The sequence below is a fragment of the Neopsephotus bourkii genome, unplaced genomic scaffold, assembly GCF_033783945.1.
Source record: "Neopsephotus bourkii isolate Nb327-2 ecotype Australia unplaced genomic scaffold, CSIRO-AGI_Nbou_v1 NB_718, whole genome shotgun sequence".
Taxonomy (NCBI): Eukaryota; Metazoa; Chordata; class Aves; order Psittaciformes; family Psittacidae; genus Neopsephotus; species Neopsephotus bourkii.
Window position 1 is genome coordinate 2,092,873 of NW_026901217.1, and position 19,956 is coordinate 2,112,828.

The following is a 19,956-nucleotide window of genomic DNA, read 5'->3' on the forward strand; positions in this document are numbered from 1 at the left end:
CGGCGGCGAGCGCCGGGGCGGAGGGCGGGCAGGAGGCAGCCCGCACTTCCCCCTCGCATCCCCCGCGCATCCCCGGCTCGCCGCAGCCGCCTCTCCCGGCAGCGTCCCCCCGGCGGGGCTCGTGCGGGCGGCGGGGGCCGAGTCGGATTTTTTTAATTTTTATATTTTTACTTTTTCGGGCTTGGGGGCGCGGAGGGGGGGGGGAGGGGCCGGGGCTCCTGTCGCTTTTCCGGGGGGTCCGGGCCCCCGGCCCCGCGCCCCTGCCCTCCTCCGGCGGCTGCCTGCCGGCGGGCCGGGCCGCGGCAGCGGCGAGCACCATGATGATGTCCCTGAGCAGCAAGCAGCCCTTCGGCCTCCCCCACGGCGGCGGCGGCAGCGGCAGCCTTCACGAAACCAAGTACTCGGCCCTGCACAGCGCCTCGCCCTGCCCCTCCGCCGCAGCTGCCGCCCCAGCCGCCAGCTCCCCCAGCAGCAACGGCACCAGCGGCTCCGCCGGACGCGGCTCCGGACCCGGCAGCAGCAGCTCCGGCTCCGGCTCGGGCTCCGGCTCTGGCCCCGGCGGCGGCAGCGGCGGCGCGGAGGCGATGCGGCGGGCCTGCCTGCCCGCCCCTCCGGTAGGTGCCCGCCGTCCGCCGCCCCGCTTTAAGGGGAGCCCCTTGGCGGCCCCCGGATCCGCCTGATGTTTTTTTCATGGCCGCGCAGCAAATCACCCGGCGCCGCCGGGCGCTCGCCCAACTTATGCATGCGGCGGCTCCTGCCGCCCGTATTAATTTTTATGACCTGGGATGCTGCGTGCGGCTGGTGTGTGTGTCCGCCCGCCAGCCCGCCCGTCCGTCCGCCCGTCCGCCCGCCGCTGGCTGCCTCTGTGCGAGCGGCTGCGCGCCGCGCCCGCTCCCTCGCCCCGCTCGCTCCCTCTTCTCTTCTCCTCCCCCCTTCTCCAACCTCCCCCCTCCTCCCCTGCTCCAGGATTTCTCTTTTAACATGCTGGGAAGGTTTTAGTGGCACGGCGGAGTGCGCGGGGAGGCGAATTCCCTGCTGAGCGTTATGTGTGCCTTCTATTTGCAATTGCAGAGCAATATATTCGGCGGTCTGGACGAGAGCCTGCTGGCCCGCGCCGAAGCCCTGGCAGCGGTGGACATCGTCTCCCCGAGCAAGAGCCACCACCACCACCCGCCGCACCACAGCCCCTTCAAGCCGGACGCCACCTACCACACCATGAACACCATCCCCTGCACCTCGGCCGCCTCCTCCTCCTCGGTGCCCATCTCCCACCCGTCCGCCCTGTCGGGCACGCACCACCACCACCACCATCACCACCACCACCACCACCAGCCCCACCAGGCGCTGGAGGGGGAACTCTTGGAGCACCTGACGCCGGGGCTGGCGCTGGGGGCTATGGCGGGCCCCGACGGCGCCGTGGTCTCCACGCCGGGCCACGCTCCGCACATGGCCGGCATGAACCCCATGCACCCGGCTGCGCTGGGCATGGCCCACGGCCACGGGCTGCCGGCCCACATGGGCTGCATGAGCGACGTGGACGCCGACCCCCGCGACTTGGAGGCCTTTGCTGAGCGATTCAAGCAGCGCCGCATCAAGCTGGGGGTGACCCAGGCCGACGTGGGCTCGGCGCTGGCCAACCTGAAGATCCCGGGGGTGGGCTCCCTCAGCCAGAGCACCATCTGCCGCTTCGAGTCCCTCACCCTCTCCCACAACAACATGATCGCCCTCAAGCCCATCCTGCAGGCCTGGCTGGAGGAGGCCGAGAAGTCCCACCGCGAGAAGCTGGCTAAGCCAGAACTCTTCAGCGGCGCAGAGAAGAAGCGTAAGCGGACCTCCATCGCTGCCCCGGAGAAGCGCTCGCTGGAGGCCTACTTCGCCCTCCAGCCCCGGCCCTCCTCCGAGAAGATCGCCGCCATCGCCGAGAAGCTGGATCTCAAGAAGAACGTGGTCCGCGTCTGGTTCTGCAACCAGCGCCAGAAGCAGAAGCGCATGAAGTACTCGGCTGGCATCTGAGCCGCGACCGCGGGGAGCCAACAGCATCACCGTAACAGATGATAATAATAATAATAATTAAAAAAATTATAAATAGACAACAGCAACGAAAAAAGCAAGGAAAGGAGGAACCCCCCTTCCCCAGCCCACTCCAAGCCCGCCCCGCGCCCAACTTTCTGGGGGAATTTCCCCGCGGAGCCGCCGCCCGGACCCGGCCCGGCAAGTACCGCTGGTTTTTATTCTTACAGACCTCGCCTGGGTGCAAGCGCGAAGGGAGCCCCTCGTAGCGGCGTGGCCGCGACGCCAGGGCTTCCCCGGGACCCAAACTTGAACCTAGAGTCGAGGCTTCGCGCTGCGAGAGACGTCTCAAAAGTATTTTGATTTAAATGATGATGATGATAATAATAATGATGATGATGATAAAAAGGCAGTTTTTTCTGCATTTACACTGCGTATTATAAATATATAAATATATATATATTTTTACTGTGGTTATAATCCTTTTCCTTCTCTGAAGTTATAACGCTTAGGGAAAGAGCTGATCCTGCTGTGTTCACTGGTCTTCAAAAGCTATTATTAGGTTACTGCCAAACAAGCCCTTGTAAATTATTAATTTATCTCTCTAGCAACTTCATTTCGTGCTCATTCTAATTAATTACACCTCTTTAATCTAAGTCTTCATACAAGTAAAAAAAAAAAAAGGATAGTGAGAATCAAATATTTTGTGTTGGTAGGATTTATGAACGTGAGGTTTTTCTCTTCTTCTGAACGTCCCTTTTGGCCATCTGTAAATTGTCACCTAAACCTAAGGTATTTCTCTGGCGAGTATTCTTATTCGTACGGCGTCGGCACCCTGTAGTAGATGTCCTACATTATTTGTGTAGCCTGATTCACTGTCCAAGGTATTTGTTTACCGCGTTACATATTTAATGGGGATTCCCACATTGTCCCCACCACACGCTGCTCCCGGAGAGAGAAAGGACGCGGCCGCATAGGTGACAGAGGGGAGGGAGGGAGGGTGTTGGGGTTGTCACTTCGGGTTCCTTGCCAGCACAATATCCGTCTTTCTCGATTTCAAAGCTGTATCGCGACGGGATTCAGACCGGTTCGGTTATTTATCTGTCTATCTATCAGGTTGCTTATTTATTTATTTATTTATTTATCTATTTATTTATTTATTTATTTCTTCGGTCGGTTATTTATTACCTTTAATCATAATGCTTTTCCACGGAGGAAAAATCCCTTTTGGAGGTCTGGTTATAGCAAAGCCAAATTTCAATCTGTAGGAAAGGGAGGGAGCTATGCTGCACTGCTTGTAAATTCACAACTGGTTTGGTACATTTCTTTTTGGAACGACAACAATAAACAGAGGGTACTCGGTTGGGTCCCTGTATCGATTGTAAATATTTCATTGGCGTTGAAGTACATATAGATATATTCTTACAGATTCTGCTGTACCGCTGTTCTATCCGAGGCTGTTTTGAAGTCTTAAGTTCTGTACATGTCCCAATTTCGTTTGATTATTTTTGTTTTGGTTAATAGGAGTTTTATTTATTCTAGTAATGTACTAAGTTATTTTTAAATGTTGTTGAATCGTCTTTCATTAAAAAAAAAAAAAAAAGGGAAAAGGGTTTTAACGTTTTCTTGTCCAAACGCGTTTGCACCCTCTTGCTTTAAAACCCTCTGCCCGAGCTCACCGCCGCCTTTGGGCCGGGGCTTCGCTCAGGCCTCGGGGCCGAAGGGGTGGTGTCGGGGTACCCCAAATCGCGCAGCCTCGCAGGGGGAAATTAGGAGAGTGGCCCGGTGGGTGCGGGCAGCACCATGGACAGCGCATAGTCTGTCGTGGGTAAGCGTGTGCGTGGCCAGAATTGTGCGTGGAGGTTGGTGGGGGATGTGTGTGTGTGTATGGAGGGTATGTGGGTCTGGGGGTGCCCCGCCGCGCCCCCGCTGCCCGACCCGCTCTGCCTCCCGGCGCGGGGCAGCCCAAAGTGCCACGCACGAACACGCACAAAAACAAACAAAAACAAACAAAAAGAGGGGATGAAAAAAGTAATTTCCCCGCGTGGCGCTCACAAAAGCCGGGGAAACCCGACGGCGGCGGCGGGGAGGGGGAGAGGAGATCATCCACCAACCGCTATTAAATATTCATATTTCCCCCCAGTCACCAGCTCCAGCTGCATCTTCAAAGCCGCTCGGGCACGCCAAGGGTGCCGGCCTGCTGGCACGGCAGGGGCGGTGGCTCCGCGGGAGCGGAGGGCCGCAGAGGCATCACCTCGTCCTTTTCCCTCCCAGCACGGCCGGCCCAGGCAGGTTCCCCTCCGCGAACCCGGCATGGCCAGCGCTTGTCGCTTCGTTACCGTCATTGCTGCGGTACCATAAAATCCCGCGGGCACGCAGGGCTCCCGCAGGTGCTCAGCGCAGCTTTTCTTCTCCTTCAGCCCCTGCCGGGGCTGCAGGCGCAGAACGGCTTTTTTGGGAAGGGGCGGCGCTGCCCTTCAGAGGAGCCCGCGCACTCCTGCACGCCCCAGTGAGGGGGCAACCCCAGGTCTGAGTCCCCCGTCGAACCTCTCTCCCCCTCTCCCTCCCTCCCCGGCCGAGAAATGCCCCCCTGCCCCATGCCGCGCAACCTCCGAGGGCACGGGGTCTTGGCGGTGGAAAAAGGGGTTGGGGCAAGCCAGCCAGGCAGGGGCCTGGGCCAGTGGGACCCCTGAAAGCAGCAGAGAGCCCCCCAAAACCGTCAGCAGGTGCAGGCAGCGGGCGGCGAACAGCCCCTGAACTGCTGCTTCGCCCTCTTAAATGAGCCATTCACTTAAAGGCTATTACGGGCGAATTAATAAATTACACAGCGAATTATTAAATCCAGATAATTACAAGGAATAAGTAAGTAATCATTAGTTATCTCAGCTAATTACTGTGGGTCAGAGCGAGCGAGAATGTGAAATCCTCCTCGGGAATTGAAATTAACTTTGCACAGTGAGTCTCTGCTTGACATCCCCAGTCTGTAGGCACATGGCAGCTCCCCTGTGAGCTCGGCTTTCTATTTAACTTGGAGAGAATGGAAATAAAATTAAGTGGCGATGTGATAATAGGAAGCTGCTTAGAAAGCAAACGTGGTGGGGTTTATTTTTTTTTCTGCGTTTTACTGCCTGAAGATCGACTGCTCTTTGGTTTCCCAAAATTAAAAACCTGAGGCAGTTGGTCGACTTCCCCCAGTACCTGCCTGTCCAACACATGCAGATTATAACAAACGAAAGGGCAGGAAGGAGCCGGGGGAGGGGGGCGGGGGGGGGCTTCGGGGGAGCCAGAGCGGGCACCGGGCATCCCTCCGCTGCCGCTCGGCACCGCTGCCCTGGCCGGGAGGGGATGAGGCCCCGCCGCGCTTTGTTTTGGGAGACAATAAGCTGCCGAGCGCTAATGAGGGTCCCTGGCTCTTCCGTTGATCTTTCGCCAGATCTCTCCAAGAGCTGATGTGTGTCCCCCCTCCATCATCCACAACATCACTTCCCACTTTCCTTCACGTGCATCTTTTGTATACAGCAGATCTATAGGAGGAGACTCTCACGCTGCCCTCGCCGGGCTTTGGCCGCATTAAAACAACAACTGCTGTGCGTGCACGGCGAGGAAAAAGATCTCGGCTTCCTTGCCTTTATCAATTGCAATTAGGTGGACTGTCTTCCCCCTCTTCCCTTGCTCCAGTCTGGGATGATAATTAAAATTTAATGAAGCCTGGGAGTAGCAGAGCTCTGCCTGGGGACGCTGGAATAGAATATTTTAACTGTACATTTACACCAAGTGTCTGGCTTCAAAGACGTGACTGCTTTTAATCTCGAATTAGAAAACCACAGACCTGAAATTAAATATTAGCTACCCTCGGCCTCCCTTCCTTCCCGACACCCTGTCACACCCGTGTTTGCTTGCCTTGCCCCACGACACGCACACCCCCAACGTCTCGGGTCTGCAATTACCCCCGCGTTAATAATGGATGGCTTCGGCGGGGCGCGGATTTTTTCCCTTTCCCTTTTTTTTTTTTTTTTTAATCGGGTTAATGCAATATTAATTGCTCGTGGCTGCTATAAGAATGCGCCGCGTTTTCCAGGAACAAATCGATGGATCGGGGCAGCGAGCGCGGAGCAAGAGGCGCAGCCCCGGGGTCACCCGGGTGAGTACGGCCGCCAGCGGGGCCCTCCGCGCCCGCGCAACTCCTGAGCCCTGGCTGGTGGCAGCGCGCCCCAGCCTGCAGGGCACTGGGGGGAGAAAGATAGGGGGATCACGGGTTTTCCCCCAGAACCACTTCCTGGGAAGGGGTGGCTGGTCTGGGGTGGCGGGGAGACCCCGGCCCCAGGTCGCCGTTGGCGAGGAGGCGGCAGACGCCAGCAGCCGCCCTGCTCCCGGGCAGCCCGGTTGGTTTGTGATCCCGGCGCGTTAACGGGGAGAGAGGACGGGGACACAGCACTCCCCTCCCATCTTTATTGTTATTGTTGTTTTGGCAGGTGGGACCCCGGCCCTCCCGGAGGAGGGAGCCCAGACCCGCAGGAGCGGCCCGTGCCCCGCGGCTCGGCCCACCCGCAAGGTACACGCAATGTTGGGAGGGAGGAAGGCACCCCGCAGGGAAGCGTGAAGGGGGGTGGAGAGAAGGAATCCCAGACCACCAGCCAAAAACAACCCCCAGCCAGTCTCCGAGGGCTCCCACAGAAAGCCGGCCTCCCCTCCCAGCGGCGGGGCGATGCTGACCCGCTCACAGGACCCCACAGGGTCGGGGGTTGTTATAAAACCGAGGACTGCCTTCGGCTCCCGGACAGGGTGGGTCAGGCCTTACCTGCCCTGCCACCGGCACTTGTTGCCAAAGAAAACTGAAAGCGGGGAAAAGAACATAATCAAACCAAAGACCTACCCCAAAACTCAACACAACCCCGAAGTGACACAACAGAGGCAGAAAAAAGGACGGGACAGCCCCGGAGCGGGTGTGTGTGAGCAGGAGCCAGCCTCGCAGCTGGACCATCTTTCCCGGCCCTGCCCCAGGCATAGTGGAGGGTTGGGGCAGGGCCGGGGAAGGGGCCCAGAGCGACCAGCTCCAAAGCCGGACCAGTCTTCGGCCTCCACCTTCTCCCCCAGCAAACCCTCTCCGCTGCCCGTGGGGGCCGGTGCCACTGTGCGCGGCGCGGAAGGGGCTGTGTGTGTGTGGAGAGGGGGCAGAAGCATGCGCGGCGCCCCGCGGTGTTTCCGCAGCGGGCGGAGACGGGGACCGCGCACCCCGTCCGGCTGCAGCACAGCTCAGCGGCGCGGCGGGGCTCGGCTCGCTTCTCGCCTCCCCGTTTGTACAGAACAAGATCATTTACATAAAGTCCTTAAGGCAAATAACTGTTGGGGCTCTAATTTATATCTGATCGAAAATTAGCCGTCATTATGCGCTCCATTAGCAGCGTCTTTAATGTGCTTCTAAGCACCATTTGTCAAGCGGCTTGTTAATATCCTTCAAGTCTTTAAAGTTGAGAGCTCATTAAAGAGTGCGCTCTGTTATTGATGTAATTTAGATGAGTTTGGAAGACCGAGCGCGTTGCGGACAACCTGGAGGAACGGGGAGAGGCTGCGGCTCCCCCAGGGGCAGCACCCCTCACAGTGGCGCCGGGCCCTGGGCAGGGGCGGCCCGGGGCACCTTCGTGGGCTGGGGCGCAGGGCATCCCCCGGCAGCGGGGGTCGAGGGAAACCTCTTTTGGCCGAGGCGGAGTAAACGCCCTCAGTGATGCGCAGACACGACTCCGGCGGCTCTTCCCCGTTCCATCGGAAGAGCATAAAGGCCAATAAATTACCTCTGCCGCTCGCCTGAAAATCCACCTACTCCGTCGGGGTTTTTCCCTCCGCTGCCTCACATCGCTTTGGTGCAACACGGCGAAGCCGCCTCAGGCGGTAGGGAGCCTCCTCCGCATCATATCACTCCCCCCCCCCCCCCCCCGAGGTTCCCCCGGCCCTGCTTGCCTGCGAGGCTCGCAGAGCTGCCCCAACCCCCCCGCCGCAAACCCCTGTGAAGAGCAGGCAGGGAGGGGGGAGACCCGGCTGAGCCCTCCCCGTCCGCCCCGGGCGGAGCGGGAGCTTGCGGGGACGGTCTCCCCCTCCTCCCTGCGCTGCCGTCCCCGGGCTTCCCCCGGGCGAAAGCAATAAAGCGGGTAATTAGACTGCTAAAGACGGATGTAAATAACGGGGAGGAGGCGGCGGTGACAGCCGTGCGGAGGGGCCGGAGCCCCCGGGGGAGGGACACTGAGTCCCGCAGCGCCCGCCCCGAGGCCCCGGAGAGGGGCCCCCTTTGCCCTGGCGGCATAGGCAGAGGTGGGGAGGCCGCCGGCAATCACTGTCCTCGCAGGAGGGGGCTCTCGCCAAGCATCAGAAAGTCCCCTTTGCCCCCGGACCCTTCCAGAGCCTGCGGGTCAGGGTCCAGGGCAGAGGGGCTGCGGGAAGCATGGGGAGGAAGGTATCAATGGCCTTTAAAACCCCGCTGCAGCCTGGCACAAACACCCCCGCCCCCAGGCGCTGTAACCGGCTTTCTGTCCAGGCCTGCATCAAATGGGTATTTACCTCACCGCGGTCCTGGAGACACGCTGACACCCGTGGGAACATCCATCTCCTCTCCAGCTGGGAGCGAGATGAGTAAGCAGCCTCCCAGCAGCATCCAGCCCTCCCTGCCTCTTGGACAGCGAGCCCGGGGGGGCCATCTGTGCTGGGTGGGGTGCATACAGCTCTAGATCTACACACAAGAGGGCTGGTCCTGAAGAGCTGGACATGTCTTTTTCTGATCACAGGGTTGCTGCTGGCAACGTGTGAGCCCCCTCTGAGAGCCACCACTGCTACAGCGGTCCCAAATACTCTCTGAGCAGCAGAGGATAATGCCTTCAAGACAACGAGTGAAAGCATCAGCCCGGGTAGGCAAAAACAAGAGACACAAAGAGCCACCAGAAGGCCCAAGGCTGATGCGTTGAATGGTACTTGCAGAAGTGCTCATAGCTGTTGCCACAAGGAGCATACAGGAGATGTGACACAATGGCACATTGCTGTGCACATGGCTGGCATGTGCTTTCCTTGTCTGTTTGCATGTGGCATCTGGGGATTGAGTCCTGTCAGGGTGTGTGTGGGTGCACGTGCACATGTGTGACCTGCTGGATTTGAGAAGGGCTCACCGCATGGTGGAAAGCCTTTTCCTACCCATCTGCTCACTTGAAACCCTCGTAGCTTTTCTCCTGCCTGTGACACCATGTTATTTTGACGGTAAACTATGGAAGTAGGTGGGGTAAACTTAACATTGAGAACGTACATATTTTTTTGGGGGGAGGAGGGGACATTTTGCAGGGAGTTAGCTTTGTCTGTATTTAACAAAGGCATTAAAAGCCATCGTGCCAAACATAGCTGGGCAAACCAGGCCATGCCAGACAGAGGGAGGGAAAGCCCTGGAAAAGTCTTGTGTTACAATGATGAGAACATTTTATGGCAACAGCACTTACAGCTTTTTAGCAAATGAGAAGCAGTTCAGGTTCTTGCCTTATTTTGTGGGCAGACATGGTATCTGTGCAGCAGTGAATGCACTGTGTACCGGTCCCGTTCCTATCCCAGTAATGACTGTGACTCTTGGGGTGGGCTTCTGGCAGCCACACATGTGGCTCTGCCCACCAAGCAGCAATGCGAAGCACCGTGGGCCAGAGAAGGATGTGATGAGGAGGGCTTGAACAAACCTTACCATGATAAAAGTGTCCATCCTGCAGGTGCTCACAAACATGCACTTAAAAGATACTAGTAACTTCTGAAACTGTTTTTACATCCTGAGTTGTAAAATTCCTGGCCTGATTGCTCTTCATTTTGGAAATACAGATTCCTTAAGAATACATTCTTAAAATGCAGTATCACTAAAAACGACTGTTAATGGACGTGCCTGGTCCAAATCCAGCCCCTCTCCCCATAAGATGCTGAGCAGTTTTGTTCCTCTGAATTAGCCAGCACTACTTTTAACTCACTGAATAGTCTGGATTGGAGCCAGCCAGCTGTTGGGCTCTTGTCCAGATGCAATTTTACAGAATCATAGAACGGTTTGGGTTGGAAGGGACCTTTAAGTTCATCCAGTTCTAAACCTTCTGCCGCGGGTGGGAACACCTTCCACTAGACCAGGTTGCTCAAGGCCCTGTCCAGCCTGTCCTTGAACACTGCCAGAGATGGGGCAGCCACAGCTTCTCTGGGCAACCTGTGCCAGTGTCTCACCCCTCTCATAGTAAAGAATTTCTTCCTTATGTCTAATCTAAATCTCTCCTCTTTCAGTTTAAAGCCATTCCCCCTTGTCCTATCCCTACATGCCCATGTAAAATGTCCCTCCCCAGATTTCCCGTGGGCTCCCCTTAGGCACTGGAAGCTGCTCTAAGGTCTCCCTGAAGCCTTCTCCAGGCTGATCAAGCCCACCTCTCTCAGCCTGTCATAGGAGAGGTGCTCCAGCCCTCTCATCGATTCATGGCCCTTTTCTGGACCTTCTGAACAGATCCACATCCCTTTTGTGTTGGGGCCCCCGGAGCTGAACACAGTACTCCAAGTGGGTCTCGCATGAGTGGAGTAGAGGGGCAGTTTTATGAGTCAACAGCAGCGGATATGGTAAGGTCTGGACCTTGCCCAGGGTGTTACTACTTGTCCTTTAGATGAGCCTTGAGAGCCCTGCATGCCTGGTAGCCCCTGCACACATGCTAGTGAGCAGAGATGGGGCAGGCGCAGCCTGGAGCCAAGCAGCCGCTCTGCTGGGGTAACCCAAGGGGATGGTGTACAGCCCCAGGAAGATGGGGAGAGGGTTTTACCTTTTTAGACAGCTGTTAAAATGTTTTCATTTAATCAGCTGCAGTATGTACACCTCAGTTAAGCAGCTGTCATCTGAGCTGATAACGGGGATGTGTAATTTCGATTCCTACCTTTCTGTTTCAAAGCTGTGTCGTTTTGAGCACTTTGATCCAAAGACTAAACTTATTGTGGCATATTTATGTAGATGACATTTTCATTCACTCCTTTATTTATTTATTTTTGCAAAACACATCACTCCCAAGGTTTCTAGTGCTGAGGCAGAGGTGCTCTGTGAAGCAAAACACACAGTCCAAACTCCAGCACTTGTGTGTGCTGCAACAGTCCCATTTCTTATGTGCTGGCTTGAATTGCAGGAGGAAGAGTGCAAGCAGAAAAGAGAAAGCCACACTGCGTATGAGTGATAGTGTATTTAACACCACGTCCCAATAGACTGGCTGTTGTTTTGGTTTATTAAAGGAATTTTTTTTTCCCCTAGAGTTTTACAAATCTTTCTGGGTCTTCATGGCAATTCAGTGCTTTTGCCCCTCTCTCTGGTAGTATCAGAGAGCCTTGAGTGACATGGTCTAGTGCGAGGTGTCCCTGCCCATGGCAGGGGGCTGGAACTAGATGATCTGAAGGTCCTTTCCAACCCGAACCATTCTATGATTCTATGTGTTGCTACCCGGAGGAAAACAGACATTTGGGATTGATGAGAAACTGTAGAGAAGTCTCCCAAGTGCTAGGAGAGCGCTCAGACCATGAACCAACCCTGCTCCACCTGACAGCACCTCCAAAAACCTGAACCAGTAATGTCCTTGCTTATCTCATTGCCAGGACACTGGGAGCATGACGTACCCATCAAAATACCCATTCACCTCCAACCTCCAACCTCGGCCTCCAATATGGTAAAATGTGGTGTGTATTTCCCCAGCAGCAGCACCACAGTCATTTTTAAAGCTTAGACTCAGGTACAGCAGTGGGGAGGCTGAGCGGCAGTGGAATGGCAAAAGCGACTTCCCTAGGTCTTTTTGTTGGGTTCTCTGGTGTCAGATAAGGCACAAACTCTGACTGATGCTTTTCCCGAGGACTGAGCATTAATAAAACCTCTTGCCTGGGGCAGTCTTTCTGGTACATGTGTGATTTTCTGCCTTTTCCCTTGTGTGGGATGCACATGGGGTCCCCTCTGTCAGCTGCTTCACTGCACAAAATCTGGGGGGATATATTCACAGATAGGTCCTTTCTGTGCTTCATTGGTCTGAAGTGGATTTAAAGCAGTTTTAAAACCAGTTTGAGGCTGGTGGAGGCACAAACAGAGGTACAAACAGACAGGGACAGCAATGTGGAGTGTGGTTCCCCCAGGCCCTCCTGAAGAAGCTGGGATCCCATCTGGGACTGAGTCACCTGAAGAAAAAGAGATGCTGCTTGGGTGAGCATTTCAACACCCGGGGTACCTCCTTCACCCTTTCCTGCCCTCTTCTGCTGCAACATCGCTCATCCTCCCAACGCCTTAATGCATCTGCTGTCTGAGTCTGCCTTTAATTAAGTGGGTCCTCCTGCACATGGACATGCATGAACACAAACAGCCCCATTATCCACATGGAAATGGGCACTTAATTCCTGTAGCAACATTTTAAACATCCTCACCAGTAGTGTTTGATGTCTTGTCTAAAGATCACATCAAGAGAGCTCTGACTGATAAGATTTAACTGAGAAAACTGAAAAGGTTAAATTGAAAACTGAAGGTTACTCCTTGAGAAACAACAGAGGCACAGAACTTGTCTAAAATTTTCACATTTACAAAAGATTCTTTGATTCATACATCCAAACCCTGAATCCTTGGGAAGACAATACTGATACCAACCCTCCCTTCACCCCTCCATGTCCCTTCTTCCCTTCTTTACCCTTCCAAATTTGCCTATGGGCATCTGTGAGCAAGTTTACTTGACCAGAGGAAATCAGCTGCTGGCCTGGCTGCTGGTGCTGGGCTGCTCTGATAGGTTTTGTGCCAGATCTCATGCAGTAAGACCTCAACCGGGTGTATTTTTTAGGCACGACAATCTTTAAACTGTCCTTGGTCCAGCAAAGAAAAGAAGCTGCTTACCACATAATGATACCCTGCATGCCTGAAGGAAGAAAACCACCTGCACTTATAGAGAAAGGACCAATATAACAATTAATGTGGTTCATTTTCAGTCCAGCCTTTGTAGGAAGAAGATGCTGCTCCACCTTTCTTCTCATTTCAAGATTACAAGCCTTTCCTTGACCCAGGGAAGCAGTGTGATCAGATTAAGGCCGAATACAACAGACCAACATCTCAGTACATGTGTAGTTCTTTATTTTGAGGTATCTGTAGGCGTTTTTGGCTGGCATTTCATCACACCTCAATCTTCTTTCTACTGAAGCAGAATCGCTCTCATACACTGTAAAACAACGTTCCTACCTTACACTCTAGGCAGTAAACTGTAACTATAACACGCACATGCAGCACAATCTTTTTTGTGCCAAATACCTCTGCAGTGCCAGCTGTAAAAGTGTCATATGTATAAGGCATCGTATTGCCTGCTGACACCCCCAGGTTAGAAGTACTCTGCTTCTGAAGCTGAAAATACCCCTGGAGTACAAAACCACCAGAGTAATATCAATTGCAATTACAGGTCTCAACTAGATATGCAGTGCTATGGCCTTTTCAATACTACATTTCTGGGGCAACTTTTTCCATTGTGCATCATTCAGTCATGTTCAGTCACAATTTGTTAAATAACACAGGGGCACTTCATCATGGAACAACATTTTAGGTGATTTACAGTTCTGTCTTTTAGCAGAACACCTGTAAATTGCCATAAATAATGCTAACCCCTATTAAGGAGACATCAGGGTGCTTCCACATTGAGAGAATAAAAGGGGAGTCAGTTGTGAATGATACTGGGTAAGAGCACTACCAGTTTACAACTCATTGTGTTACTCTGATGTACAGATCCATTAGCACACCCCACAGCTAGGTCTCAAGATGAAGATCCGAGTTCCTCATTTAGCAGCAGGCTGGCATACAGAAATCAGTGATATTCTGGGCTTAAATACCTCTGCTTTTCTTGAGGTATAATTACAAATCAGCTATTTGCAGCAAAGCTTAAGTAGAACTAGCTCTTCGTCTTTACTCCTCCTCTGGATCAAGTACTCATTCAACAGGCATACAATGTTGACAATGAAGGAAGGCTGCAAAGCAAAGCAGACAGACCAAAATCACAGGCTGCAGTAGCACAGAGCAAATCCTGCTGTTTCAAAGGTTGCTGACACCTGAGAACTGGGGAAAAGTTGTGAAGTCAAGAATAAACACAGATAAACAGAATTTATCCACTTTTCATGAGCACACATGAGTTTACTCATTTTCAGCACTACAGTGCAGTTTCGTTTTCCCTAGCAGTGAAAACAAGTTCATGATCATTTTGGAGATGTGACTTGCCTTTGGTTAGGAAGTGGTTTCAGACAATCAGAGAAAAAGAAGTAAACTGCCCACACCAATGTTTTGGTGAGTAGTGTGTGGGGTGGGTGAATGAGCTTCTGCAGCACCCAATGTTAATCAAAATTGCGAAGACAGAGGGGAGGATATGAATGAAAGGGAAAAAGGAAACAAATGAGCACAAGGAAGAGTGGAGAAGAAAGTGCAAATGGGAAATGAATACAGAGGCTCAAAATCTCAATTTTACTGGCATTTGTATTTGGGTTTCAACCCAAAGCCTTTCTGCTGGGGAATGAGATTCCAACTTAGTTGTGGTGTGAATATCCACTTACCTCATCAACAGATTAACTTATTTTTAATACTGTGATGCTGCATGGGGAAAAAGATGAGGAAAGAAGACAAAGGTCCTAACTAAGGAACTGGTCATGGCACAGTCATGGAAAGCACTCCAGGTGCTTTAGATCACTAAAGGGTGATCAATACACAGGGATGTGAAAGAACAGCTAACAATGGCATGACCACTTTAAATTATGAAATAAACTTTTTCAGCTCACAGCACCATTACAAACACTTGTGTTTCCAAGGCATTGAAGATGATTTACAGGTAGAAATTCAAAAGGCCTGAGTACAATCATCAGGAAGCAAAGATGTGAAGACATGCGATACAGGGCTACCAACATGCAGATGTTTATGTCAGCTTGCAATATCTGGGGAGGCTTTGAAGCCTTTGCTTCAGAAGTCAAGACATGACATGAGAATTGCAGCTTCCATTACAGGAAAGCTGCTGCAGGAAAGAGCTTTAGCGTATACCCTGAATAGACTTCAAAGACTCAGAAACCAGAGGAAGAAGTAAAAGGACTTCAGCTTGTCTTCATTGAACACAGCTCTCAGGAGGACTTCTTGACCTATACAATGATTTGAGACCATGCATAATGACCATATTTAAAGCAGACTATGTACATGTACTGGTCTCACAGAAGATGAGAAAAAACTAAAGTATTTCATGAAGCTTTTTGTTCATTCATACAGCTCTGTGGAGCCAGTGTAGCACTGCAAAGGCAGCAGAAAGCCTTGCTGTGCTGCGGAAGAATTCATGCAGCCTGTAGCTGGCGTAAGCCCTCTCTTCTTCATGGGTATAACTGTTACTCACCAGGTGTGGTCACCTCCATGCAGAGCATACTGGGCCAAATGCTCTGAACTACATGTGGCATTCAGCTGAATAGAACTGGCTCTAGTTTAGAGGTGTGAAAGCTTCTTTCTGTCTGACTTGCTTAGTGAGTGCCATGACAGGCTCATCATGTGTAGCCCATCATCGTGCTCTTTCAGCTGATGAAGACCACTATATATTTCCAGCACCTTTTTCCTTTAAAAAAATAGTTAACTCCACTCTTACTCACGGTCCTGAAGATATTTCACTCATGTCTGATATTACGAAATGTACAGCAGGGACTGCAGAAATGAATCACACCATCCGATGGTGAGATTAAACCCAGCAGCTTTCAAGGGAAAATACATTGTCTCACTGATGGAAATACCACAGCTCCCTACAGTGGGATGTGGGATCTGGGAGAAACAGAGGAGGTTGCTTCTTGCAAATATATTAGTTTAGGTTTTTTATTCTTTTACTTTGTTCACTTTCACAGCATGTTTTTTTATTTACTTTGAATAAACTACAAAGTTTTCTGGCACAGATTTTCTAGCCAGGTCCCACTATCCTGAAATTTTCTAATTAGGAAGGAGGAGGAAAGCAAAGCCCTGGAACATGACTTACACCAGTAACCCCAACCAGCAAACTCTGATTGAACATCACCTGCTCTGAGGCAGTTTGGCATGTGTGCATGGGCACAGCTTGTGCCAGCACAGCCCTCCTGGTCCCCAGCTACTGTGCCAAGCCTGTTATGCACAAGTTATCTCAAAGATGGTTCCTAGTCCCAACATCTTACAGTTTAACTGGCTCCTAATGCACTTAAAATATTCACAGTGATCCTTGACATCTTTCTTGCCCCTGCCAGAGCCACCTTTGCTGGCCGGCAAGTTTGTGTTTCAAGAGACTGAGCTGGCTTGGTCCACGCTGATTTCACACAAGAGTTTTCAACTGTCTGGCTAATGAGAACTTCCCCTACAGGCACATCAGTGAGTCTTGTTTGTGGTGTCCCCCCTTAGTTATTCAGAGTAAGTATGCAGTGCCAGCACTGATTGCACTGCTTCTGTGAAGCCCCAGGCTCCGGTGTCATGGCAAGTACACAGCCGCTTGGCTGACCTACAGCCATTATTTAAAAGCAAACCCAACACATTGCCACATAAGGGAGCTGCTCACACAACCAGCTCAGGAGCAGCTACATCTTATAAGCCTGCACTGGTGTCCACGCATCGCTGGCTCTGTGCAAAAGGTCTGCTCTGTTGCTGGCAAGGCCAGATGCACCCTCCCCTGCCCCCATGTAAACAGAGAATGCAAGTGCTGGATTTCAGTGTGACAGGGAGAATTTAAAGTGCCATAAATCCTCTCCCCTTTCTGTTTAACTGTCCCCGTCTCAAGCAGTTGCTTAGCCATTTCTGCCAAATGCACTGCAAAATGGGAATGCATTGGTGATAACTGCTCTCCCAGAACAGAGGCTGATGAAGGCGAAATAAAAGCAAAGGCTCTAATTCATCAAAATATTCTAATATCACAGAGCTCCTCTGAGAGTATCAGGACTCAGCAGACATGAAAGCTCATTGCAATTCAGAATGCAAAAGTTAAAGAGGCTGCTGTGAGAGAGTGGGGCCTGGAGACAGAAGCCAGGTAATCCTGAAGTTCCCTTATCATAAATAAATTTCGTCTTAATCTGTGCTGTGAACCTAGCATGAGCTTGCCTAGAAAGCAGAGAGCAATGCCAGGGAAACTGATTTCCTGGTACTCGCACAGAAAAGGGAGAGTGTGTAATTTTCTCGGCCAACTGATGCTGAGGAGCCGGGAGGCAGACAACTTTTATGAAAGAAACAGGGGAAAATAACAGTGACCACCATGCTTCAGGGAGGGCTCTTTGAAGACGTCTTTAGAAGCACTGCTGTGTTCAGTTCAGATTCAAGCCACTTCAATTACAAGCAGTAAACTTGTGACCAGATGGGGCAATGTTTTCTGAAACTGTCCAGGAAGACCGAGGAACAATGTTGGTGGGGATAGAATAGCTCAGTGTAGGAGAAATCAACCTTTCAAAGGTGATTCACTGCTGTAGCAGGGGCATGTATGTCCCAGAGGCTAAACATGCCAGTTATTACTGCTGGTATTGGAAGAAGCTGCCTCCTACAGACAAGGCTTACCTCTCATCAGTCTGTCTGGGGAAGAAGATCTCAGTCCAATCTGGGCTCCAAGCTGAGTGTGACCCAGGATCCACTGCCAGTCTGTGAAAATCTGTCTACCCTTCTGCCCAGCCATGCTGCAGGCAGCCAGGCTGCAGGACTGAAGAATGGGAAGCTGCTGGAACACTTTTAGACTTTCCCTCCTGCCCTACCACAATCTTACAGACAGCTGAGGAATTCCTTCGGGACTGCACACCCTTAACTCCCAGAGACTCCAGGTAGGGCCATCACCAGTGCTTCAGATCTCACCTAAGTCAGCTGCTCTTGTAGCAGAGTTGTCTGTCAGCCTTTAGTGTGGCAATGAAACAAACAGTGTTAACCCAAATGAAACAAACCTAATTCAGCAGAGATAGGGACAGGGGATTTTGGTTACTAAATTGCTTTTTCATTTATTGAGACTAATTCCTCCCACATGCTGCAGGTGAGCTAAGTTTAAACAGCAGACTTTCAATTAAAAGCACACTCACATCTTTTTTCTTTCTTCTTTGCTAAATGGGCTTGAGACCTCGCTTGACTAGCAGCCATTCTGGGCTTTTATTCTGCAGTTTTAAAAACTAAACCTTACATGTTTAGAAAGAAAAGTTTGTCTCCTAAGATTAAACTCCTGGCAATCCACTTTACCATCACAGCGGCTGGGCTCCTTCATGCTCAGCATCACTCTTCAGTGTTATGCCTATGTCAAAAGAAGACTCACAAATGGAAATATTTATTAACATATTTATTTATCTTCAAAGACAGCTTATACATTCTATCTGCTTGTAAGCATATGGCAAATATAGAGGTACTATGAAGTTATGCTGTCAAACAAGACACAGTTTTGGAGAAAAAAAAAAAAAATTGTTCTAATTCTTTTCTTTGTAGGATCTGTCTTTAGAAATACCTGACTGAATCTCAGGACAAAGGCCTTGATGTACACCACTTCTGAAGGCTGATGAGTTCTCACCTTATGTGTAATAGCTGAATCTCGCTTAACTATGTAAGACTTTAATCTATTTCTTGTATTTTTACATGTATATTACTGTTTTTTTCAGTTATATTCTACTTCTTCATAGCAGTAAACTAAAATGTGGCTTTAGTAATGCCTGTCATCAATCTTATTTATTCCATCTATTTCTAGGCAATTATATAGAGTGTATTTCTTAGTCTATATTTGGATGGCCTATTTAGAGATGAATAGATTCCTTCCAGAAAGGCAATAACCTTTCTGTGACTCAAAGATTAATTTTCTAAGTGGCCTCATAGGTGAAATACCTTGTATAGTATCATAATTAACAAGATATTCCCTATTAATGGCCATAAAACATGATTTTCATAAACAAAATTCTTCCTGAGATATAACCTTCCCCTCTGCTATGGATTGTTAGCCAATACCATCTGACAGATCCACAGTGAAACCTACTAAAACCCTATTCAAAAAGCAGTCTTAATTGCCAGTCTTGTATACCTTAAAACAGAGATTTTAGAGACATTGATATTGCACCTCAGAACTATTCAGAGACCCATCTACTATAATGTGTTTGACAAGCTTTTGTTTTGAAACAGACCACTGGCATTATAGGCTAAATTAATTTACCTGCTTTCCTAACTTCATTAAACTATGCCTATAATTTCTCAGGCACACTAAAATTTACAACGGCAATTCATATTCTCTCTGGAGTCCTCCTTTCTGATTGCAAAGTCTTAAAGGTTAGGGGATTAGGGGCATTCTGGAAAAACTTGGAGGAAGGGTTGCAATGATAATGAACAAGGCAGAGTAGAGAATAATTCTATTCCATATGGGAGCTCCTTAAAGAAATTAGAGCATCTCTCATGTAAAGAGACAAAGGACTAAAGTTTCATTATACTAATTTGAGCCCTACTCTCAGACGGACTATGTCTGACAAGAGATCACCAAACAAATGTTGGAAGAAGCATTGGCAATTCAGAAAGTGGTGACTTCTCTTCTAAAGAAATACTGAGTTGTTACTGCAGCCAAGTATCAGTGAGCACTGCACTTCACACTGGATCACATGTGGTGACAGACCAAGACCTGCCCGTGACCCATGGAATTTGGACTGGTCTAACAGCTGACAGGTTTGTTCCAGGATCTTGTCCAAACAATAAAGTATGGAAGATTCTGCCTAGCCTCCTTGCCCCATTAATTTGAAAGAGAAAGCAGAGCCTTCATTTTCCCACTGAAAAAGTCTGTGAGGAGCAGAACAATGCCTGAGAATTTAGCTCAATAAAGATAATTTTCTCCCAAAGCTTCCTGATGCTAGGGAACACAACTTGCATGTACATTATTACAGGATGATAAAACTTCCCTTATTTTCATCAAAAGATTTAGGACTAAAAAGTATAATTAAAAAGTATGGGAGAGTTAATGCTCTAGAGGA

At 50.7% G+C, this 19,956-nt stretch overlaps 1 protein-coding gene across 1 annotated transcript; it reads left to right on the forward strand.

Moving 5' to 3' along the window:
• The first annotated feature begins 276 nt into the window (after window positions 1–276).
• Window positions 277–3,614, forward strand: POU4F2 (POU class 4 homeobox 2). The gene is made up of 2 exons (XM_061354106.1): window positions 277–614; window positions 1,072–3,614. The coding sequence occupies exons 1-2, from the start codon at window positions 318–320 to the stop codon at window positions 2,011–2,013; spliced, it is 1,239 nt and encodes a 412-aa protein (XP_061210090.1). The 5' UTR covers window positions 277–317; the 3' UTR covers window positions 2,014–3,614.
• The last annotated feature ends 16,342 nt before the right edge of the window (window positions 3,615–19,956 follow it).